Below are 25,812 nucleotides of genomic sequence, written 5' to 3'. Positions count from 1 at the left end.
TGCGGCTCAGGGGTAATGAACCCAACTAGTACTCATGAGGATGCGGGTTCGACCCCTGGACTCACTCAGTGGGTTAAGGATCTGGTGTTGCTGTGAGCTGTGGTGTAGGTTGCAGATGTGGCTTGGATTTTATGTTGCTATGGCTGTGGTGTAGGATGGCGGCTGCAGCTCTGCTTTGACCCCTAGCCTGGGAACTACCATATGTCACAGGTGTGGCCCTAAAAAGACTATATATATATATATATATATATATATATATATATATATATTCGCTGTGCATGTATATATATGCATATATGGAAATCTTAAGCCCAGCAAATGAGTTAATGAATAAAGCCAAACCTAAATAGCTACTTCAGGAATACTTGAAGAGTCTTAGTAAGACAGAATAAGTAATTAAATATGTGAGATTAATTCTTGAATCACCTTGTCATCTGGCTGGTAATCTGCAATGGTTCCTCTGACATAATGGACCAGTGAGTCAATCAGTCCTTCACACCTTCTCATCACTTTCCTCCCTTCAGGGCCAGCTGAACTCATGTTTCTATCAGGAAAAACAAACAACAAACAAAAATCCATAAGACTTAGGCTATGTCTCTAATAGGTTTTCTTGTTTCAACGCTTCTTCCAAGGGTTTGGAAAACCAGCAAATTTGTCAATATAATAGACCTGTCCTGGGGTCAATAAATCATCAATTGCCTCTGGTCACCAAATCTGGGCACAACTTGGAGTTCCCATCATTGCTCAGCTGTAATGAACCTGATTAGTACCCATGAAGATGTGGGTTTGATCCCTGGGTTTGCTCAGTGGGTTAAGAATCCAGGGTTGCAATGAGCTGTGGTGTAGGTCACAGACTTGGGTCAGATCTGGTGTTGCTGTTGGTTGTGATGTAGGCTGGCAGCTGCATCTCAGATTTGACCCCTAGCCTGGGAACTTCCATATGGTGAGGGTATGGCCCTAAAAAAAAATCTGGACACAACTTATAAATATATTCATAACACATCATTGTCTTAATGAAAGTCTTCTACTTTATTCCAAGTACCATGGTCACAGCATTATTTACTTAATCTTCACCCCATTTTTGAAAGAGTATTGAGGATAACATTTTGCAGTTAAAAGGAGAATGAATGGCACATTAGACATAGCAATACACTAGCTGTCCAAATCCCAACTAGTTCCATCCCTTAATTCCAAGTAACCTAAAGTTACTTAAATTTTCTGGGCCTCAGTTTCCTCACTTGTAAATACCGGTGTGAGACTGCAGTATTTGGAGGTTTTCGTAGGTTTCAGCATACATTGCTATTGATAAATATTAAACCAAATACTCTAAAATGTGATGATTCTATGGTTAAAATGGCAGAGAGATGTAACAAAAAATGCAGTTTCACAGTGTGTAAGACCTAAGTTAAAAGCATGACCTATAAATATCTTTGCACTTAGTCTATTTCTAATTTGGCTAAGCCATGACACCTTTCTATAAACAGTGACTAAATCTACAAGTGAAAGTTGCTTCCCCATAGAGAATTGAAGCTTATTAAATACAGCAAAGTATTGCATCTGGGGATCTTGTTTCAGATTCAGATCATGTTCATATTCTGGTATTATTATTATTATTATGTTCCTTTGCAGTAAGTTTTTCTTAACCATTTAAAAATATTTCCCCACCAAATGTTAACAGCTCTCTCAACAAGAATGGCAAAAGAACAATGCCTTTAGGTTTTTAGAATTTTGAGAACCACCCTTATTCCCTTTTGCTAATTTAACTTGCTAAGAACTATTCTTATAAAATTTAACAGACCAGTTCCTTTCACTGGTAGGTGGAACATTCAAAGCAAATTTAAGATAATTTGTCTTCTTGTATTTAATGTCTCAGTGTCATACTGAACATCAAAAGAACTACAATTCTGAAATTCTCTCATGGCTCAGCAGGTTAAAGATCTGGTATGTTGACAGATGTGACTCTGGTTACAGCTGTGGCAAGGGTTTGATCCCTGGCCTGGGAACTTCGGTATGCTGTGGGCATGGCCAAAAAAAAAGAAAAAAAATTACAATTCTGAGAACTTTCTGGGTCATACTTTTTTCATCTTTAAAAGTAATATATTGCACTGACTTGAAGCCTTTCTTTCCCCAAATACTGCTTTTAATGTGTACTGTCAAAAAGCAAATGTGCCCAGCATTCTATCAAGATCTGCAGGGAGCAAGGGGGAGGTACCCAGCATTGCACTCTGATATCAGAGAGATTACATCTGTAATAACTATTTACTTTTTTTGGGGGGGGGCATTTTAGGGCTGCACCCATGACATGTGGAAGTTCCTAGGCTAGGGATTGAATTGGGGCTGCAGCTATAGGCCTATGCCACGACCACAGCAATGCAGGATCTGAGCTGCATCTGCAATCTACACCACAGGTCACAGCAATGCCGGATCCTTAAACCACTGAGCATGGATACTAGTTGGATTCGTTACCACTGAGCCACAATAGAACTCCCTATAACTAACTGTTTTTAACCTATGAAAATGCAATGTTATAACCCAACCTAATAGTTGAGGCTGTAAGACAAATACACCTAAAATTAAGGCTACACTAATAATTTAATGGTTGCTGAACTGATACAATGAATTTATTTATTTATTTATTTACTTCTTTAATCTTTTTAGGGCTGTACCCATGGACCTTGGAGGTTCCCAGGCTAGGGGTTGAATGGAGCTATAGACGCTGGCCTACACCACAGCCACTGCAATGCAGCATCTGAGCTGCGGCTGGGACCTAGACCACAGCTCATGGCAACAGTGGATCCTTAACCCATTGAACGAGGCCAGAAGTTGAACCTGTATCCTCATGGATGCTAGTCAGATTCATTTCTGCTGAGCCAGGATGGGAACTCTGAATTTTTTATTTTAACAAAATCCCTTCCATGACTTTGGTTCTCATTTGATGTTTCTAATGTAATTATTCACTTCCTTATTTAATTTTCAATGTACCTGAAAGACTTTAACACTTTGTCCATTGAAAAAAGATAATAAATAGGCTCATAAACTGTAAATAAAACCTAGAGCTTTTTTCTCAAGAAATAATCATTTGAACCAAGAACCTTGATGTCTCTGAGTAGATCATGGGATCAAAAACACTTGACAAAACTGAAAAAGCATCTTTTATGGTCTTATTTTACACATGGAAAAACTGAGGACCAAGGAGTTTAAGCTACTTTTCTTGGGGAGATTAAATGAGTGGTAAAATCAGGAGAGAAAAGCTGTTCTTTTTTCTGTGCTGAGGGCAAACCTCACCTAACATTCATTCAGTCTGCCATTTGCTTAGCAAGTACCATATGTCTCCCAACTCTGAGACAATGTTATCGCATTTTAAAGCTTCCCTTTGACCTTTTCAACCTCTGCCTTGGAGAAAGGGCAGTAGTTTAGTTACTTCCCTAGTATGCCCACTACAGACCTTGCAGATGGATGACTCAGCTTTGTTTAACTTTAGGCTATTTATTTTGGGTGAGAATTCAATTTGGCAGTACTGCCTGTTCACACACACTAACTGTTGTCCTGTAGTTTGGTATTATCCAGACTCTACTGGCTTGAAATGGACTTATCAGGGGTTCCTGGCAGTTGATACCTTTGCTGACAGAAAGTGCACGGAACCCCACTGCTTCAGTATTTGCTCTTGCATATCAAAAATAGTTCCTACCTTACTCAACTACCCAGAAATATGAATAATAAGGGTGGATTATTTTACAGCAATACATCCACAAATAGAGGTCACTAATCAAAAGGAGTTTGTTACTGTATCACTCTGAAAATAACCACTAATTTTTAGAAAATGATACTTCCATCTTAAATACTTTTCAACCACTAATACTTGAGTTTGTGGGAATCAGAGAATTAACATGACTAATCTTAAGCAGAACTGATCCTTTTCCCTCAGTCCTGAGAAATATTTATCTGTAATGGTTTCCTGTATGCAGCCCAATAGAGGTTTAATATAGAAAATGATCTCAAAACTATACATGAAATATGTCAAAACAATTTTCTTGTTGAAAAGAAAAAAGAGAGCATGCAGACCACAATAGTTACTCAATAAAAGTTCATTATCAGAGTTACCAATGACATTGGAAATGTTTAATTTAGTGTCTAGTTTGAATTTGATTAAATGATCTTTATTTCCCTGGTATAATCTAGCAGAAGTCTGAGTACATCTGTGAGTAACTTTTGGGAAATTAAAACTGCATGCTTTGTATACTGAAATTTTAAAATCAGGTCCTTGGGGCCTCAGGAAAAAGTGGATAGAGGAGGGCAAGGACTACTCTAAACATAAAGACAGGACTGTTTGAGGTTCTTCACTTCCACTGGGCCTGAGCAGGAGGATGCCAGCTGGAACTGTGGCTTGTGTTCGATATTCGCAAGAACTTTTCTGGTGATATGACTTTGAAGGTATGTTAAAAAATAGAATCTGAACCTCTGTATGTCTCCAAACAAAATTTCACATATTTAGGAGGCTTCAGGTGCTTTATCTTAAAGCAAATCAGTGATTCATGACTCTCTGGGACCACTTATCTCATACATTCCTGCGTGTCACAATGAAAAGGAGAAAAGAAAACCAAACATTCTGGACTTTGCTGGAATTAATAAAATTGTCACTGTTAAGATTAATGACAGTGTGACTAAACCTTAAATTCATATGGTAAACTAAAGAATGAACAGTGTCAAATGATAAAAATAACTGCAATTTAGCGTATGTGCTAGACCGTTTGCAGATAATGTTTTCACAAAATTCCTGGAATTAGGATATGCTAGAATCTCATTCAGAATCCTAACCTGTGACTGTTGTTCAAAATCAGAATTACCTGCTTCTAATGGGATTTTAAATGACCCTGCCATAAAAATTTATCTGTGTGTGGCTATGTGCAGGAATACTGTCAAAATACAGCTAGTCTGCCAGCAGTGATAGGAAGTTTGTTACAATATGGAATGCCCAAACTTGGTGTAAGGACAACTGGCCTGGGGAAATGATGAACTAATATGAAATGTTTAAAGTAAAAGACTATAGTTAGTTACCAGGGCATGAGAATGGCAGGTAGTAATAGGGTAGGAGTGAAACTTTTCAAGACATTGTAGCAATAAGTCGATCTAAGAGAGGTTTTTTTGTTTCTTCTTAAATGGGGCTATTTCTACTAACACACTATTTATTAAAGTATAGTTGATTTACAATGTTGTGCCAATTTCTGCTGTACAGTAAAGTGACCCAGTCATACCATATATACATTTCCTCTCTTATACTATCTTCCATCGTGGTCTATCCCAAGAGACTGGATATAGTTCCCTGTACTAACACATAATTTATATGTGCATTATATGTAAGACCTACTGCCTATGGAGCCAGTCTTCAGGGTCTAACCAGCATATTGAGATAGTGATCACCACAATGGTTTTAAAAAAAACTGTGGCTGCATCTTCACGTTTACCAACAATTAATTACAGGCTTCCTAATACTGTGTGTTGTAAATTATACCCTAAGTGGTACCAGTCAATTAAGTGCTGGGTCTGAGTCCATTCTAAGATCCAATAGGCACTTGATAAGACATCGGCCGATAAGGAGGCATCCTTCTTCCTCTTGTTATTCGAGATTTAGGTCTGGGCTTTTGTTGAACTCTCAGCTGACACATATCAAACAGTGGGGCCTTGTCTGTGATTAACCTAGAGAAAGCCAGAGGCACCCTGTGGTTGCACAAAACAAAAGAGGAGCCTCATTTGAACTGGCAGAGGAACAAAAACTCTGTGCCAAAAGAAGGGCTTGTTTGTGACTCTGAAGTCAACATCAGATCCTGCAGGTATCCGCAAATATCAGCCAAAGTCAGCTGTTCATTCTGCAAACAGAAGCAACATTGGGAGTAGAACAAAGCTCACAACCTACACGTCTTATTCCTTCCAGGACAAGGAACATTAACTGAACAGAGATATGTCAGCATCAATTACGGATTAAGACACTAGAAGGTGGAGGAGGAGAAAACCTATCCTTAAAAATCCTTCAGTTCTGCATTCCTACATTTTCAGGTCTTCCAAAAGCATTCTAAAGAGTCAGTTCAGCCAGAGATCCTCTGGTTGATAGGCAAAAGTCATTTCCTCTTGATTTAGGCTGTTCAAGGTAGAGTGCCACACTCCATTTTAAATGAATTATAGACAGCAAACTAATTTAAACAATATGCCCAGGAGCCACTGGAACTTGAGCAGACATTCTTAACAGCTAAAAGAGAAGTTTGAGATGGCAGACCATGATGGATGAAATGCTCAAGACCTAGAGTAGCATAATACTCTGTTAGGTGCTCAGATAGCCTATACCTCCAAGATAGCATACATTTTTAAAAATTTATTTTTTATTGAGGTAGCACTGGTTTATACCAGTATAGAAGTTTCATGTGTACAACTTATACTTCCACTTTTCTACTTCTATATACACTACAGTGTGCTCACCAACAAAATTAGGTTTTCATCCTTCATACAGTTTACCCCCTTTATTCATCTACCCTCCCCCATTGCCTTCCCCTCCGGTAACCACTACTCTGTACTCTGTTATCTACATGCTTGATTTGTTAGGTTTGGTTTGTTCACTTATTTTGGGGTTTTTTTTGTTTTTTGTTTTTTGTTTTGTTTTTTGTTTTTTTTTTTTTTGGCTACACCCGTGGCATGTGGAATTTCCTAGGCCAGGGGTTAAACCTGAGCCACAGCAGTGACAATACCAAATCTTGAATTGCTAGGCCATCAGGGAACTCCCTGTCTGTTTTTAGTTTTTCAGCTGAACTCATGGCATATGAAAGTTCATGGGCCAGGGATCAAATTCAAGCTGCAGCTGCAACCTATGCCACAGCTGCAGCAACACTGGATCCTTAACCCACTGTGCATGACTGGGGATTGAACCCGTGCCTCAGCAGTGACCCAAGCCACCACAGAGACAACACTGGATCCTTAATCCCCTGTACCATCACAGCAGGAACTCCCTCCTTGTCTGTTTTTTATGAGTGAAATCATATTCCACATATAAGTGAAATCATACAGTTCTCTGTCTGACATTTTACTTAGCATAATACCCTTAAAGTCCATGACAGGCATAAACTTTAACCACAAGATAGCAATAAAGTCATCAGTGGTTTTATCCAAATATATCAACTCATTTAATTTTTTTTGATTATGAATTAAAAAAAATTAATAGTAGTTCCAACTATGATGAAGATAGTATTATTATTTCTTTTTGGAAAAAGACTTTGTCATAAGATATAGCTAATAAAGCACTACCTCCAATTTAAGACATGCACATAACTTTTAAACATGAGGATGCGATTAAAAAAAACCTCTTGCAGGAGTTCCCATTGTGGCTCAGCAGTAATGAACCTGACTGGTATCCACAAGAATACAGGTTTGATCTCTGGCCTTGCTCAGTGGGTCAAGGATCTGGTGTTGCCATGAACTGTGGTGTAGGTTGAAGAGGTGGTTGGGATCCTGAGTTGCAGTGGCTGTGGTGTAGACCGGTAGCTGCAGCTCCAATTCAACCCCTGGCCTGGGAACTTCCATGTGCTGTGGGCGTGGCCCTAAAAAAAGCAAAAAAAAAAAAGGAATTTCTTTGGCTAAGGGAAATGCCATATAATTTCTGTGAAGTACAACTTTTAATTAGAGTCCATCTGTTAAGGGAACAAATAAGATAGTGGAAAATTTAGTCACAAGAGTGTGTGGGGGATGCTTTGCAAGGGGACTGCTTAACATTTCTATTGAGATACCCTTCAAAATGCTGGGTTCAGGGAGACCAGAGAAGGGTGACCAGGTAAGCCTGACCATATTTGCCTTCTCTGCTTGCTTTGTCTGCTTTAACAACTTAATTATTGTTGAGAGATTTAAAAATAATGACCTAAAACCCATGAAGCTTAGTTTATAAAACAATAATTTAAAAAAACCACTTCCACCTTTTAAAATTACTTAAAGAGAAATTTACACAACAATTTAACTCATTAAGCCACACATTTGTTTGTATATCTCAAATACTGAACACATCAAATATGATTATGACGGATAGAATAACATTACTAGAAATATCACCAATTCCATTATTTATGGACTTTATATTGGCTATGTTTATACATCAAATGCAAAGGGTTTAAATAATTAACCAAGTAACTGAGGCTGAAGTTGATAATTCAATTGCTTTTATATTTCTGGAAAAATCATTCTCCAGAATGAACTATTTGGATACTTCTATCAGGTTTCTCTGTCATTTTTACTGTCTTAGCTAACAGTCTTCTAGTTTATGTTAAATTATTTTCTAGAAGTACATAACCACATTAAGATTGTGGTTTTAAAAAATAAGTTCTAGCTTGCTTTTAAATCTAGCCTTACAAAAAAGAAAAATAGTTACTTGATACCAGGGGAAATTAGACCCTCATTTAATTATCAAGTTCTTAATTATTTAAATTGGATTATGCACAGAAATAGACCAAATAAATCCTTTTCTGTCAGGAGTATACAGAATAAGGGATAACTGAGCAAAGGTAAATATAATGAAAAGCATAATTAAGGAAGTACAGGTTCAGCAAAGTTCTGAAGTTTGATATCCAGACATCCATAAAAAATGAAATTCAGGAAACAATGATATGTTTTATTACACATGAATAGATAGATATAATTGAATATACTAAAATTTTACATAGAAATATTCTTTTTTCAGAGAGTAGCAAAAAAACTTGCCCTTAATGCAGAGGCTCATCAGGAATAAGACTGATAATTATAACTTTTCTTCCTAAAGGTACAAGTTGCTTCCTCTGACCACCTTCTACCTCAGCTAGATTTACAGTGATAAGTGACAATGCAAGTTTCTTTCAAGAGAGTCATAAATTTTAGTACAAAAAAATCACATCATATATTCATCAAATCATGTGTAGGGAAGAGTGAAGTTTAAGTCACTTGGAGGAGAACTGCATTACCAATTGCTTTTCCTCTTTAACTGGTATAAACTATAATTAAGAAAAAGAAATATGTTTCATAATGTGCTATAGTAATATTTTGTCATTTTGTCCTATTATCGTAAACACAACAGCAAATTCTGGGGTGGCCTTTCCAACACAGAAACAGTCTTTTCAAACCTCTTCTGTATTTCTTATCATGTGGATTGTGATTATCTCTTCCGGTGCCTTTCTCCTACTAAACCTGGAGTTTCTTTGAAATTTCCGAGATTTAAATAGTGCTTTGGATGTAGCAAGCACTTGGGGCCTGGATAGGATTGGATAACGACAAAGAGAAAAGACAGACCAGAGTAAAATCCCAAGAGGGATGGATTAGCTGCTTTTCTGATAACTGCTCCTATCACTATGGAAGAGTCACTGGCACTTAATTTCTTCAACTGAAGAATGAGAATGTAAACAGAGGTTGCCTGAGAAGAGTCTGGGGTTGGCCTGAAGTGTTTTCCAGAATTTTGAATCTCACTGCTTTGGGGGTAAACATTTCTTTCTCATTCTCTAGTCTGATAGCAACCCTGACCATAGTCTCAGAAGGTCCACTTAAGTGCCTGCCTGACCCCTGGAGGCATTTAAATTTTTGACCTCTAACCGGTTTCCACCTTTAAGAGAACAAAGAAGATTGAGGGGAGTGAAGGGAAGAAAGGAAAGAAGGAAAGAAAGAGAAGGAAATAAACTACGGGGGAATGGAGAAATAATGATAAATCTTTAGTAGAAATTTTGAACATATACCCTGATAAGGACATTTGTTTTATTTATGTCACATCCAAAAGTTTTCCAAAAATGTGGTGATCAGTGAGGAAGAACACAGAGATTTGAGAGCTAGGCCATACCAACTCCCAATGAGTTACCCATACTAAACAGGAAAGCAGGGACTCACAATAAGTGTGTGTGTAGGAGGGGTGTGTAATCAAAGAAGGCAGCTAATGCTTTTTGGTAGTCACAGTTCTCTGATTGTCACATAAATATTTTGGAGTTTGAAATATTGGGAAGAATATCCTACTACTCACAACAAATTGCTAAATATTTTGACTGTTATAATTCTTGCCCTAGGTAAACGAAAATAATTTTGAAAAAGGGAATGGGGCATTAAAATGCTAAAGCAGGTTTTTAGCCATTAAAAAAGAAAAAAAAAGAAAAAAAAAAAAGGAAAATATTGAAGCTTCCTTCAACATGATACCTTCCAAGAAAAGAAAAGAATGATTTTTTTGAAAAGGAAAAATACGCTTTTACCCTAATTATCCACATCTTGATGTTAATCAACTAGTGGAAATTCAGTGCCAGTGGTGTGTTGGTTTAACAACCAGCTTTCTGGAGGGTGGGGGAGTGGGGAGAGCTCTGATTTGCAGCATTTGCCAACTTCCATGGTGTAAATACTTTCTTTGACCATGGCTGATTTAAACTACCAGCAGGATGTCATTTTCTGTGGTGTAAATCCTTCCACCTTGGCTAATTTCAAGCTACCAGCAGGATGTCACTGCATTTTGAGGTATAAAGAGATGCTGACAATTGCTCTTGTTGGCTCCAGCACAAGCTAGAGTGTATAAATTTACACTTGATCTTAGCCAAAAGGCCGAGAAGCGATGGAGTGTATAAATTTATTTTTCCTCTCCTAATTTGGATTTTGCTTTTCCTTTGCCAGTATAATATTGTTTAATAAAAAAATTGAAACTTGCAGTGAAGATTGTTTTCCCTATTGCAAAATGTGCATCACTTATTAGTGAGAAACTTCAGTCATGAAATGTATGGAATTCCAAAGGGACCTGAAGAAAGCACCAAGGCCCACGGTAAATGCTGCTGCAGGCAAATGCTAACTAATCCTGAAACAAATAATCTGATACCTGACAGATATGGTGTACCTGACAGTTTTTGAAGGATAAGCTGTGCATGTTCTCCTGCCTGAATGTGATCTCACTGCAGCAGCCCCTAGAATGGGCAGAACTGGAGTCATTGCCACCAGTTTGTTAGTGAAACAAACATTTTACCTACAGAGCAGATTCACTTTGCACCATTGCTAAATAAAGACCAGGGAAGACCCTCTCAGAACTGATCTCACTGTCAAGTCAGTAAAGGGACAAAGTGACTGGTGATGCAGAAGTTTTACTCCAAAGCAGACTTAAGGAATTTAGATACACTAACTAGCCTAACTTAATCACAATGCCAAAACACTACTCATGTTGCCAATTCTTTATTGACTCTAAACCCAGTGGGGGAGATAATACCTCCAACGAACTTGTAGCAACCAAGATATTTGCTAACATTTATGACCTTTTTCTATAGTTAAGATTCGCTCTTATTAGAAAGTCAAAACCTGTCTTAAAATCTTTTTAGAGTAACCTGGACTCATAAATATGCAACTATTCAGAAGACAGATCTATTGTCACAGAAACAAACTATTGGATTGCAGGTTCCCTATAGGTCTTTTATTTTTTTTCCCTTTTAGGGCCACACCTGAGGCATACGGAAATTCCCAGGCTGGGGTTGAATCAGAGCTACAGCTGCTGGCCTATGCCACCACCTCAGCAACACCAGATCTGAGCTGTGTTTGTGACGTACACCACAGCTCACAGCAACACTGGATCCTTAACCCCCTGAGCAGGACCAGGGATTGAACTGGCATCCTAATGGATAATAGCAGGGTTCCTTTCCACTGAGCCATAATGGGAATTCCCAGCAATAAAATATTTTTAAATTAAGGTATGCATATTGATTTTTTTAAAGATATAATTCCATTGTACACGTAATGGACTGTAGCATAGTGTAAACATACTTTTATGTGCACTGGAAACCAAAAAACTCATGTTACTCACTTTAATGTGATGGTCTAGAACCAAATTCACAATATCTCTTAGGTTTCCCAGTAAACAGAAGGAGACCAAGGGGCAGGGATGCTTAAGTTTTTGTCCCAGTCCTTGAGGCCATAGTTGCTGGTGCACTTCTTTCACTTCCACAAGTGACTATCAACATTTCAGCCATATGAGCCACTTGGATTAAGCAAGTTTTGTTTTGTTTTTTTTTTTTCCTTTTTTCTTTTCTCTTCTTTTTTTTTTTAGGGCAGTACTCGTAGCATATGGAGGTTCCTGGACTAAGGGTTGAATTGGAGCTACAGCTGCTGGCCTATGCCACAGCCATAGCAATGCAGGATCCAAGCTGAGTTTGCGACCTACACCACAGCCCATGGCAACACCAGATTCTTAACCCACTGAACGAGGCCAGGGATCAAACCTGCAACTTCATGGTTACTTGTTGGATTTGTTTCCACGGTGCAACAATGGGAACTCCTGGATGAAGCAAGTTTGAGTTGTGTATCTGCCATTTTCAAATGAAAGAGTCCTGACTGATATATCTGCCACACTAAGATGCACACGGTAAGTTACAGAAAAATTTTAAGATGCAAAATGTTTTTAATGAATCAAAAATACATTAAAAAGCAGTTCCAGTGCACCGAACAGCAGATATGTTTCAGGGGATACCATTTAGAGAATTTCTGACTGTTGAAACGGTCCACCAAGGCCAGTTCATTTGGCACCTTCGATCCCACTCAGCTGGCATGAATGGTCCTTTGTTCTGCATTTCTGCAGCACTTTACTTGTTCCACTGACGTGTGGTCCTGAAACTTCGGCATGCATCAGAATCACTTAGAGGGCTTGTTAAAACTACGTTGCTGCGCCCCACCCTGAGAGCTTCTGATTTAGTAGGTCTGGGGTAAAATTCAAGAATTCTAACAAGTTCCAGGTAGTGTACATGCTATTGGTCTAGTGGCCACTCTTTGAGAACCACTGCTCTAACATATTTCATTGTACTCTGGTTCATTTGCTCATCTGCATCCACTGCTATATTGAAGGTTCCTTAAGAATCTTCTTCATAAAACTCTCATTGGCTAACATAATGCTTTATAAAACAACTGGCATTTGATATGCATTATTGTATGATTAACTATAGAGACAAGATAAACATTTAACTATAATGAATTCCCTCTGTTATCATCCAAACAGATTCCCTCAAAAAGTGAACTGTGTAACAAAAAGAAAAAACTAATATTTCTTCCTCCTGCATGTATTTCTATTTCCTCTCAGTTTAGCTGACATTTGACAGCCCAGGGGAGGAAACAGTGCAAGTATTTTTTCAACCCAGTATTTAGAAATGCTGATCAAACTAACTTCTTTTGTAGAGGTACTTATAGAAAGACATTCTGTTCCTTTAGGCTTTCTTGTCTAATTAAAAACACCAGGTTGCAAACTATTTTTTAAACCACATCATTAAATTATATTTTTGTGAACTAAAAAAGCATGAAACCTGGCTTAAACCCTGTGAGATGGGTAAGGCCATCTGCATGGACTTCTAAGTATTCAGATTGGATTTCTAGTTTCTCTATGGGAGCTGACATGCTGTCTCTCACAAGCTAATGTGGATGCCTTCTGGAATCAAACATGTCTGGAGAAAAACACTCCATTGACATTTGACCTTTCTCATGGTGCTTCTAGTATTTAGAGTGATCTTTATAATTCTTACAATATCTCCAGGTAATTGGGTAGAGTTTTAGACAGAACTAGCTACAGTAGTTCAGGCATGTAGAAAAAAGGTTGGGGGTGGGGGTTGTAGAGTATTACCTTAGGCATCCTGTGACATTGTAGAATATATCGAAATCAAGCAAACCATTCGCTTTGGGGTAGTCTCCTTCTGGCCATCCCGAAAAGGGGATGATGATATTCTCAGTCATGGTAAGCAAGGCTTCTGTTATCATGAGATTCTTAAGTTTGTCGTTAGAGGACAAATTCCACAGCAAACCTAGAAAAGCAAAGAGTATCATCAAAACAGTGCATGGTTGGGTCAAAACGACTGCCAAAAGATCAGTTAAGACTATCATTCTCAGAGCTATGCCTAGTTATAGAAAGAAAAAAAATAAGGAAGGGGGAAACAGCTCTTTTTTCAGCAGAAGGAACGCACTTGTATACATGTGTGTATATACACACACATATATACAAGAGAAGAAGAAAATTTACAATATAAAGCTATGCAGGTTTACATTAATCAAGAATGTGAATGAACACCAGAAATCCTTATTGCTGTTTCTCTTAAAAGACCCTACCACAAAGCTGACCTCATTGGTATAATAAATTCTGGGCTCACCAATAGGAAAGCTTGAAATGATCCTACTGTAACTAAGACTTCAACATTTTTTCTGGCTAGGCCTGTGGCATGCCTAAATTCCCAGGCCAGGGATGGACCTGGGCCACAGCAGTGACCCAAGCCACAGCAGTGATAAGGCCAGATCCTTAACTGCTAGGTCACTGGGGAACTCCAAGACTTCAACATTTTGAGCAACATATTTTTCCCCTTAGTTACATGGAGAGAATATCTCTGTCTGCCTCCTACTCCCCACCTCCTACTACTCCCACCTGACATTTATCTTCCAATAATAGTAGCAAGGGTCTGTAAAAAGCCTTTGCCTATACCTGCTAACAGCAGGCTGATCAACATCACCAATTAATATTTATTTATTTATTTATTTACTTATTTTTGTCTTTTTGTCTTTTCTAGGGCTGCTCCCACAGCATATGGAGGTTCCCAGGCTAGGGGTCTAATCGGAGCTAATCGGAGCTACAGCTGCCAACCTACACCATAGCCACAGCAACGCAGGATCTGAGCCGAGTCTGCATCCTATACCACAGCTCACGGCAATGCTGGATCCTTAACCCACTAAGCAAGGCCAGGGATCAAACCTGCAACCTCATGGTTCCTAGCCAGATTTGTTAACCACTGTGCCACGATGGGAACTCCCAACCAATTAATATTTATTAACTCCTACCCAATGACAGACTTTATGTCCTTGAGAATTTATGCCACCTATTTCTTATATTCCAGTTTGGCAGAGATGGAGAGATAAAAGTATTTTAACTGCCAACTTGCATGGTCTGAGAATTGTTCTAAGACTGCTACCACATTTACTCAACTTTCCTTTTCTTCTTGAATCCTCTCCACCCCTTTCCCCAACAATTAAAGAGAAAGGCCATATAAGTCAATGTAGGAAGACATTAAGAGAAGAGAATACTGTACTTATCAGGGCATTTGTGAGACTGTGACTTAAGTTGGGAACTGAGAGAATACAAAGTGCCATATACATTTAGTATTTGGTTTTCTCACAAATTTGGTCCTCAAACACTTTTTTTTTTTTTGGTCTTTTTAGGGCCACACCCGAGGCATATGGAGGTTCCCAGGCTAGGGGTCTAACCAGAGCTGCAGCTGCGGGCCACAGCCAAAGCAACGCCATATCCAAGCCACATCTGAGGGCAATGCTGAGCAAGGCCAGGGATCGAACCTGCAACCTCATGGTTCCTAGTCAGATTCGTTTCTGCTGCACCACAACGAAGGGAACTCCTCAAACACTTCTGATTCAGTGGAAGGACTGTATACCTATTGCTCGCTATTCTGTGACTCCCAACAGGAGTCAAGCTGTTCTGTCATCATTCCTCAGTAAGTTAATTCTAACTCATTATCATCCAGAAAAGGAGAAAGAGAGGGGCAGGAAGAGATGGGATCTTTATTTCTTCCTATTCACACCCTCACCCCACCCCAGTCAGTAATTCCTACTTCTTTAATTTCCCGCTTTGTCTGCTTGAAGGAAAGAGGAGCACAGATATACAGGATGTGAAAAATGCAAACTTGGTGGTCTTGGGAGAATTATGGGGTAGGTGACATCACCTCCCCTGATTTTAATGACAGAAATAATAATCTGAATGGTTAAATCTGGGTAATTACTCAACAATACTTGTATTTGGCTCATCAATTAGAACACTGTAGGCCTGATGCAGTCTTTGGGGCTTAAACAGTTTACTTTGGCTGGGTACAAGTAACTAATTTTTTCCTGTTAATATGTCTTTTATTAGTTTAATTCACAGGTCCCCAGTATAGAACGTGAGGTAGAGGAAAAGGTTTTCCTTCCCAACACATGAATTCACTCATTTAATTCTCCTAACAACCCTACTAAGGTAGGTGCAATTATCTTAATTTTACAGAGGAGGAAGCAGGCACACAAAGAGGTTGTGTAATCTGCCCAAGGCTGCATGGCTGGTAAATTGTGTAGTTTGTGAGATTTAAACTGCTGAGGCATTCTGATTCAGTGGTTCATGCTCTTAGCCTCTGCTAAATGATAAGTAGTTTTTACATTAGCTAATAATAAACTGTAGTTATTTTCAAGGTTAAGAATCTATACCTTTGTTTACCTATTTATTTTTATAAAAGTATAGTTGATTTACAATGTTTCTTCAGTTTCTATTGTACAGCAAAGTGCTAATTTTTTAAAATAATCACATTTCCACTGCAGCCTACACCCACCTTCTATTACCTACAACAATGCTGGGTCTAGTGTCTAGATTCTGGCTGATGAGGAAATAACTGGCATTTGGGGTAGTCATGAGCAGTGTGCCTCAGCCACAGATTTTGCAACACAATGACTTCATTGGTCCCACCTCATCTTAAAAGGCCTTGGAAGGGGGAGAGACAGAATAAAACTCCAAAAAACTCCTAAGGTGGTTGAAAATAATTTAAAGGCAGGTCTGAGGTTGAGTTTTGGTTACTAAGCTACAAAAGAAAGCAAAAAGAAAAGAGAGAAAAGGGGGAAAAAAGCTTCCTGTTCTAAATAAGCAAACAAATTAACAGTCTCTGCCTGCCAGGGGCTTAAAAATGTGAAGCATAATGACATTTCCTCTCTTTAAAAAGGACCACACAGAGCACTCAAAGGAAAAGTACACCTTACAATAAAAACCAAAGAGGATTAATTTGAACAAAGGGTGTGGAATTTTCCTTCAACAGTCAATGTCCTTTGTAGCTTGGCATGCTATATTATTTCCACAGAAGTATAAGGTTTGGGAAGTTTTAGTGTAATTTTTGAATTTTTAATGTAGGATGCTGTATAGAAATGTCATGCCTGCCAAATTTCTCTATGGTACAAAGCTAGGAAAGAGCTTAAATGTTCACTAGAGATTTGGTCTTATATATACTTATACACACACATCCTCACACACATGCACAATAAAATCAATAAATGGCCAATTACAAATTGGGACAATGTGATGCCAATATGGGACAAGGGGTTAATGCTCTTGTTCTTTTTTTTTTTTTTTTTTTTTTTTTTTGTCTTTTTGCCTTTTCTAGGGTCACTCCCGCAGCATATGGAGGTTCCCAGGCTAGGGGTCAAATTGGAACTGTAGCCCCCTGCCTAAGCCACAGCCACAGCAACACCAGATCCGAGCTGCATCTGCAACCTACACCACAACTCATGGCAATGCTGGATCCTTAACCCACTTAGCAAGCCCAGGGAGTGAACCTGCAACCTCATGGTTCCTAGTCGGATTCGTTAACACTGTGCCACGACAGGAACTCCATAATGCCCTTAATATGTAACAGTTCTTATAAATTATTAAAAATTCAAAATTAACCCAAAGCGTAAAAAGTCTAATATACACAGGAATGCAGGCTCTCTAGTAACTAAAGAAATGAAAATTTAGCAGCTACATATCATCTTCTGTGGAGACAAAACCAGAACCAATGATTGGAAATTCTAGGGAAGATTTTTGGCTCCCTGAAAGTATAAGCTTCTAAGAGAACTTTGAAGAAAACAGAAAGATCAGTTGTATGATCTAATACTACCTCTAGAGCCAATAAAAATGAGTTCACCTTTATCAAAAAATCGACAAAGGGTTTATCTTGAAACTAGAGTGTTAGATGAGACTAGTAGTTTCTTTTTTTTTTTTTTTTTTCTTTCTTTTCTTTCCTTTTTTTGCTTTTATGGCCTCACCTGCAGCATAAGGAAGTTCCTGGGCTAGGGGTGGAATTGGAGCTATGGCTGCTGGCTTACACCATAGCCACGGTACCACCAGATCTGAGCTGCATCTGCAACCTACACCACAGCTTGTGGCAATGGGATCCTTAACACACTGAGTGAGACCAGGGATGGAACCTGCATCCTCACAAACACTATGTCGGGTTCTTAATCTGCTGAGCCATAATGGTAACTCTGAGACTAGCAGTTTCCAAATGAGCCTAGTGGCAAATCAGAATCATATATTCCTGGCCACAACCCAAATTTACTAAAAGCCTGACTCTCAGGATGGGTTCCAGGAATTTATATTTTTAAAATGATTCCCATTTATGGCATTGAGAAGTTGATGATATAGATAATCCTAAATAGATAGATGTCCCTTTCAAAATGACTAGATTTATATTCCCTGATAGACTGTTTAGCATTTAGGTTTTCATTTATCTCACCTTTAATTTCTGATCAATTTATTTATAGGGCCTAAATTTCTATTATGGTTCTTTGTTGTAGCTGTTCTGTCTGTAATTTCCTATCACTAAGCTCTCATTCTGGCCAAAAAAGAAAGGGAACTGGTTTCTGGTATGGGATATATTTTGAATAATCAGCAATTATAAGAGAGAATTATAACTGCATTATCCAGGAACTTATTGCCAATTGATATTCACAAAATATAGCTTCCTAGTAAAGGGATCTTATAGATATTAAAACCCATGTTTTATTAATATTGTCCTTTAGAGCTAAATCAACTAAATCTTCATAATGTTTAGTAGCAAAACTCGTAAATTTTGTGATTAAATGAATCCCTATCTTCAGTACAGATGAAGGAAAAGGAGGAGCAGGAGGAGAAGAAGGAGAACTAGTTCTTTCTTTCTTTCTTTTTCTTTTTTTTTTTTTTTGGTCTTTTTAGGGAGGCACCCAAGGCATATATAAGTTCCCAGGCTAGGGGTGGAATCAGAGCTGCAGCTTCCGCCTACAGCACAGCCACCAGCAATGCAAGATCAGAGCTGGGTCTGGGACCCACACCACATGGCAATGCCAGATCCTTAACCCACTGAGCAAGGCCAGGGATTGAATGCATATCCTCATGGATACTAGTCAGGTTCATTACTGCTGAGCTACAATGGGAACTCCCCACACCACCTATTTTTGTATGGTCTGTGAACTTCGACAGGAACTTCAGAACTAGTTCTTTTCAATTTCATTGATCAAAGTGATTACAGAGCAGGAGGAGTATGTTTTTACAATTTCTCTTGAACGGACATACTTACTCCTCTTTTCACCCAGAATATTGTATTATAGCAAAGGCCATTTATTCAAAAGTTATAAATAAACCCCAAAAGAACTTGTTGCACCATTACAAATGTAGAATAAAATAATATACATTTAAAGAACATGCATGGAATTCCTGTCGTGGTGCAGTGGAAATGAATCTGACTAGGAACCATGACGTTGCAGGTTCCATCCCTGGCCTTGCTCAGTGAATTGAAGATCCAGCTGTACTGTGAGCTATGATGTAGGTCGCAGATGCAACTTGGATCTGGCGTTGCTGTGGCTGTGGCATAGGTCGGCGGCTGAAGCTCTGATTGGACCCCTAGTCTGGGAACTTCCATGTGCTGTGGTTGCAGCCCTAAAAAAAAAGACCGGAAAAAAAAAAAAAAAAAGGACATGCATAATGAATATTTTACATAGTAAAATGTTTTTAATATTTTATGAAAATATAGAAATGCAATGAAATATTTCCATAAAATATGCAGAGATCAATTTGCATTTTCAACAAATTTCACTGACAATCATCCCTGACTCTTCTTTGCGCCAACTGCAGAAGAGGGACAAAAATCCCCTGCTTCATTCTTATCATGACCTGTTTTAACCCAAGGTGGAACCCTACTCACTCCAGTAAGTGCTCATTTTCAGTGACCTGAAAGATGAATTTCTGAGACTAGTAAGTACTATTCTCACTTCAGCTAAAGAAATTACCACATTCACTTTGGTAAGGGAGGGGGAACAGTCTCATGGAGGAACAGTCTCATGGAGGAACAGTCTTTGATCCTGAAGTCTTTCCATCAGAAGAGGGAAGAGTTTTCCTCCTAGGCTGATACTGAAAATGCTGGAAAAACATTTCGGGAGTTAACCTTCTTTTCCAGTGAACAAAGCTCTGGTGCTGAATTTCTTATGCATGTACAGAAACACATATTTTTTTAAATATCTTGGCCAGAAACATAAGGGTGTTATGTGAAAACACACCCGATTTTCTTATCTGTGTGTAGTTTAGATATTCCTAGGCCCTAAATCTCTCTCTCTCTCTCTTTTTTTTTTTTTTTTTGGTGCGGGGCAAGTCTGCATCCAAGGCATTGTAGAAGTTCTGGGGCAAGGGATTAAACCTGCACCACAAGCCACAGCAGTGACAACAATGGACCCTTAACCTGCTGAGCCACCAAGGAACTCCTAAGTCTCTCTTTTATATTCAGTCAGGTATCCGCAGCTGTTGACAATTTACATGAAGAACCACAGTTATTACTGGAATTACATACTAGCGTGAAACTAAGTGGCAACAATAATAAAGGATGCAAAGGTAGTTAAGGGAAGCCCTTTTCTTCAAAACTCTGCTGAGAGGAGGTAGGGGACTTCAAGCAAAGTACCAAAGGATAGTATTAGAAAATGTTTCAGGAGTGCCTGTCATGGCTCAGTGGAAATCAATCTGACTAGCATCCATGAGGAAACAGGATCGATCCTTGGCCTTGCTCACTGGGTTAAGGATCTGGCATTGCTGTGAGCTGTGGTATAGTTCGCAGATGTGGCTGAGATCCAGCATTGCTGTGGCTGTGGTGTAGGCCAGCTGCTACAGCTCTGTTTCAGTCCCTAGCCTGCGAACCTCCATATGCAGTGGATGTGGCCCTAAAAAGACAAAAGACAAAACAAAAGCTTCAGAAAGAAGTCATATTTGAGCAGCTATTGATGAATGGGAAGGTCTACCAGGTAGTCTAGGTGTGGTAAAGGGTTCCACTCCAAGACAACAGCAGAGACAAAGATACCAAGACAGAAGAGACATGGAACAGACCAATAAATTCTTTAGGATTTCAGAACCTGGGCTAGAAGGGGATAAAAAGAGACACTGCTGCCAATGGTCACCACTCACATCATAAAATCTTTGTGTGGGATGCTACAGAGTACAGGTTTTGGGAGTTCCCATCGTGGCTCAGTGGTTAACGAACCTGACTAGCATCCATGAGGATGCAGGTTCGATCCCTAGTCTCTCTCAGTGGGTTAAGGATCCGACATTGCCTTGACTTGTGGTGTAGGTTGCAACCGAGGCTTGGATCCCATGTTACTGTTGCTGTGGCATAGGCTGGTGGCTACAGTTCCCACTGGATCCCTAGCTTGGGAAGCTTCATATGCCTCGGGTGCTGCCCTGAAAAAAAAAAAAAAAAAAGACAGAGTACAGGTTTTAAGTATAAGCTAATGGAGAACATAATGGGACAGTATTTTTATTTTAGGAAGAAATCACTAGAAGTGGAGTAGTGGATAGATCGGGAATGTGCATCATTGAAGGACAGAGCCAGGCACAAAGTACTATAAGAGTAGACTAGGGTGGGGAAGAGGGTTTGAACTAAGGCAGTGGCAAAGGGAGAGAGAGCAAGGGCTGAGGAGGAAGAAGAGAGAGCTCTTTGATCTGGCATGAAAAAGGCAAGCCCTTTGCCAAGGAAGTGTAAAATGAGTAACTCTCTGCCCCAAAAGTAGGAGGTAGGAGCCACTCTGACATAGCAAAGCACTCAGACAACACTGGGTTCAAACTTGGGCTTTGTTTTTTGCAACCTTTGTGCAACTCTGGGTAATTCACTTAACCCCCCACCCCTCTAAGCCTCACAATGATCACATGTAAATAATTAATAATAGCATAATTTATGGAGGTGTCAGGAAGAACAGAGCTAAAATATAGATAGCCCTAGCTTATGACTAGCACTAGCCTAAAGGCTCAATGAAAAGATGTTTACAAAACAGGCAAGAAAAGATTCACATATAGGGTTACTTGTTTTGTGTTTCTTTTTTTTTTTTTTTTTTGTCTTTTTGTCTTTTGTTGTTGTTGCTATTTCTTGGGCCGCTCCCGCGGCATATGGAGGTTCCCAGGCTAGGGGTTGAATCGGAGCTGTAGCCACCGGCCTACTCCAGAGCCACAGCAACGCAGGATCCGAGCTGCGTCTGCAACCCACACCACAGCTCACCGCAACGCCGGATCGTTAACCCACTGAGCAAGGGCAGGGACCGAACCCGCAACCTCATGGTTCCTAGTCGGATTCGTTAACCACTGCGCCACGACGGGAACTCCCCTGTTTTGTGTTTCTAAACAAAGTTAAACACATCTAATGGAAGCATCCTAAATGTCCATCCACAGATGAATGGATAAAGAAGATATGGTACATATATATGATGGAATATTTTTCAGCCATAAAAAAGAATGAAATAATGCCATCTGCAGCAACATGGATGGACCTAGGGATTATCATACTAAGTGAAGTAAGCCAAAGACAAACTTATGAATATCAAAGGGAAAAGGTGGATGAGGTAAGGAATACATTAATTAGGAGTCTGAGATTAACATACACATTACTATAGATAAATAACCAACACGGACCTACTGTATAGCACAGGGAACTATACAGTATACTCAATATATTGTAATAACTCATAAGGGAAAAGGATCTGAAAAAGAAAAAAATATATATATATTATATAAAACTGAATCACTTTGCTGTATACCTGAAACTAACACAACATTGTAAATCAACTGTACTTCAATTTAAAAAAAGATATAGGAGTTCCCATTGTGGTGCAGTGGAAATGAACACGACTAGTATCCATGAGGATGTGGCCTTGCTCGGTGGGTCAGGGATCTGGTGTTGTTGTGAGCCGTGGTATAGGTTGCAGATGCAGCATTGTTGTGGCTGTGGTGTAGGCTGGCAGCTGTAGCTCTGATTCGACCCCTAGCCTGGGAATGTCCATGTGCTGCAGGTGCGGCCCAAAAATAAAAAAATAAATACATTAATAAAAAGACATAAACAAACATATCTGTATTAAGTAAATAATTTATTTATTTCTGAGGCCTATAAAGCACTTCTTTTAGTGCTTCTATCAATAAAGTTATTTAGAAGGATTTGTATCAAACATTCATGTATTGACTCCATTCAATTAATATGTAATGAACACCCTCTGGTAGGGATGTTTGGCTTGTACTAGGAATCCTGGGAATTGTACAATCAACCTCCATTTATCGGCTCTATAGATTACCTAAAGATGACTGAATGGTTTCTATGGCATCAATACAATAGAAAATTCTCTCTTCTTGTTTCCTATTGCCTATACAAAAGAAGAGCAAGTTCATAAACAATGGATTATTTCCTTGACACACACCCACACATTCTCCCAAGCTTTCTAACCACCATGCACTCTAACATCAATCACTTTGTTTCCCAAGTTTCCTCTAAATGATCAGTAGCTTCTTTGCTTTGCTGATGATGTATGTTCACTTTGTTGGAAGTACTTTCATTCTTCAAAATAAGAATCCAAAGCCTAACTCTCTTTTATGGTCCACTTTGAAACTTATCTCAGTAATAAAGTCCTTTCTCACTGTAAAACAGGATAGTGTTTTTCTTTTGTGGTTCATTATTGTATTTTAATGAAGAAAACATTAAGTTCTAAATGTGAGGTTTGGTTGCTATTTTTTGTTTTGTTTTTAAATGCCAACCATCACATGGTTCGCAACCAATCATTCATGTTTCAGTGGATGGAAAATAAAATCTGCATCTTCCTAGACTATGATTCACCCTACTTGGCACTTGGAGGCTGCTCTGAAAATGTTGGCTGAATAAAGGAATGAATAAATGAGATCACTCTTAATTTCTACAGGTATTTTAATATAAGTCATAGATATGAAAGGAAATCTCTCATGGGACATGGCATCATGGTGGCAGAAGGGTAGTATTGTGCCACCCTTCATATACTTTTATAAAATTGAAATATATCAAGGTAGAAACTCAAAATGGCTTAAAGACTTAAACATAAGATAAGACATCATAAAACTCCTAGAGAAGAACACAGGCAAAATATTCTCTGACACCAACCACACAAATGTTTTCTTAGGTCAGCCTCCCAAAGCAATAGAAATAAAAACAAAAATACACTAGTAGGACCAAATCAAATTTACAAGCTTTTGCACAGCAAAGAAAACTATATAAAAAAAAAAAGATAACCTACAGAATGGGAGAAAATAGTTTCAAATGATGCAAACGACGAGGGCTTAATCTCCAAAATATACAAACAACTCATACAACTCAATAGCAATAAAACAAACAACCCAATTGAAAAATGGGCAGAAGATCTGAATAGACATTTCTCAATAGAAGACACACAGATGGTCAACAGGCACACGAAAAAATGCTCAACATCACTATTAGAGAAATCCAAATCAAAATTACAATGAGGTACCACTTCACACCAGTCAGAATGGCCATCATTAGTAAGTCTACAAATAACAAACACTGGTGAGGGTGTAGAGAAAAGGGAACTTTCCTACACTGTTGGTGGGAATGTAAATTGGTACAACCACTATGGAAAGCAGTATTGGAAGTACTTCAGAAAACTAAATATAGAACTACCATATGATCCAGCAATCCCACTCCTGGGCATATATTCAGACAAAACTTTCACTGAAAAGACACATGTACCCCTGTGTCTCACTGCAGCACTATTCACAAGAGCCAAGACATGGAAACAACCTAAATGTCCATCAATAAATGAATGGATTAAGAAGATGTGGTACTGGAATTCCTGTCATGGCGCAGTGGTTAACGAATCTGACTAGGAACCATGAGGTTGCAGGTTTGATCCCTGGCCTTGCTCAGTGGGTTAAGGATCCAGCGTTGCTGTGAGCTGTGGTGTAGGTTGCACATGGCTCAGATCCTGCGTTGCTGTGGCTGTGGCGTAGGCTGGAGGCTACAGCTCTGATTCCCCCTAGCCCAAGAAATGGCAAAAAGGCAAAAAGACAAAAAAAAGAAGAAGTGGTACATATACACAATGGGATACTATTCAGCCATAAAAAAAGAACAAAATAATGCCATTTGCAGCAACCTGGATGGAACTAGTGAAGTAAGTCAGAGAAAGACAAATACCATATGATATTACATATCTGGAATCTAAAATATAGCACAAATGAACTTATCTACAGAAAAGAAACAAATTCATGGACATGGAGAACAGACTTGTGGTTGGTTACCCAGGAGGAGGGAGAGGGAGTGGAATGTTCTGCGAGCCTGGCGTTGGTAGATGCAAACTATTGCATTTGTAGTGGATAAGCAATGAGTTCCTGCTGTATGAAACAGGTAACTATATCTAATGTGATTAGATATGATGGGGGATAATGCGAAAAAGAGAATATATATATAGAACCGGGTCACTTTGTTGTACAGCAGAAATTGACAGACCATTATAACAAAAATTAAAAATAAATAAATAGCTAAGGCAAAAAAAGAAAAAGTGTGATAGTTTGGGATATAAATGGATAGAGAGGATATAATGGCGACATTTTTTTTGGCCACTCCTATGGTGTGAGGAAGTTCCTGGGCCAAGGATCAACCCACACCATAGCAGTCCCAAGCCGCAGCAGTGACAACTAAGCACCAGGCCACCAGGGAACTCCCAATGACAACATTTTATAGAAACAAAAGAAAACTGTTGGATAACATAGGATGGCAGAAGTGCAACACATATTCAATTCAATTTAAAAGAATATTTATGGAGTACCTCTTTTAAATAAGTATGAACACTGTCTACTATTACCATCAAAAATAACTTTTATATGATACATTAAAAGGGTTAACTTCCACGGACCTTATTTCCTCATCTATAAAACTGACATCTAATACCCAATAATACCTAAAAAAACCCCTCAAAACCTAAGGTTTTTGTGAGAATAAATTAAAAATGTCTTATCACCTGGGATACTGAAGA

At 38.8% G+C, this 25,812-nt stretch overlaps 1 protein-coding gene across 1 annotated transcript in view; it reads right to left on the bottom strand.

Moving 5' to 3' along the window:
* The window catches only part of PKP2 (plakophilin 2), an 84,825-nt gene that overhangs the window by 18,468 nt on the left and 40,545 nt on the right, over positions 1 to 25,812 (bottom strand). Inside the window, exons 6-7 of the mRNA XM_003126396.6 lie at positions 13,604 to 13,781; positions 427 to 544 (exon numbers count right to left, since the gene is read on the bottom strand). Of these exons, the coding sequence (XP_003126444.4) occupies positions 427 to 544; positions 13,604 to 13,781 (296 nt within the window). The remainder of the gene's footprint in view (positions 1 to 426; positions 545 to 13,603; positions 13,782 to 25,812) is intronic.

The sequence above is a fragment of the Sus scrofa genome, chromosome 5 (assembly GCF_054392235.1).
Source record: "Sus scrofa isolate SSC_HxYL_T2T_F1_AM1 chromosome 5, Sscrofa_HxYL_maternal_Yorkshire_Landrace_v2.0, whole genome shotgun sequence".
Classification (NCBI taxonomy): domain Eukaryota; kingdom Metazoa; phylum Chordata; class Mammalia; order Artiodactyla; family Suidae; genus Sus; species Sus scrofa.
Note: the sequence above shows the minus strand (reverse complement) of the source record. Positions and strands in the feature narration are given on the sequence as shown.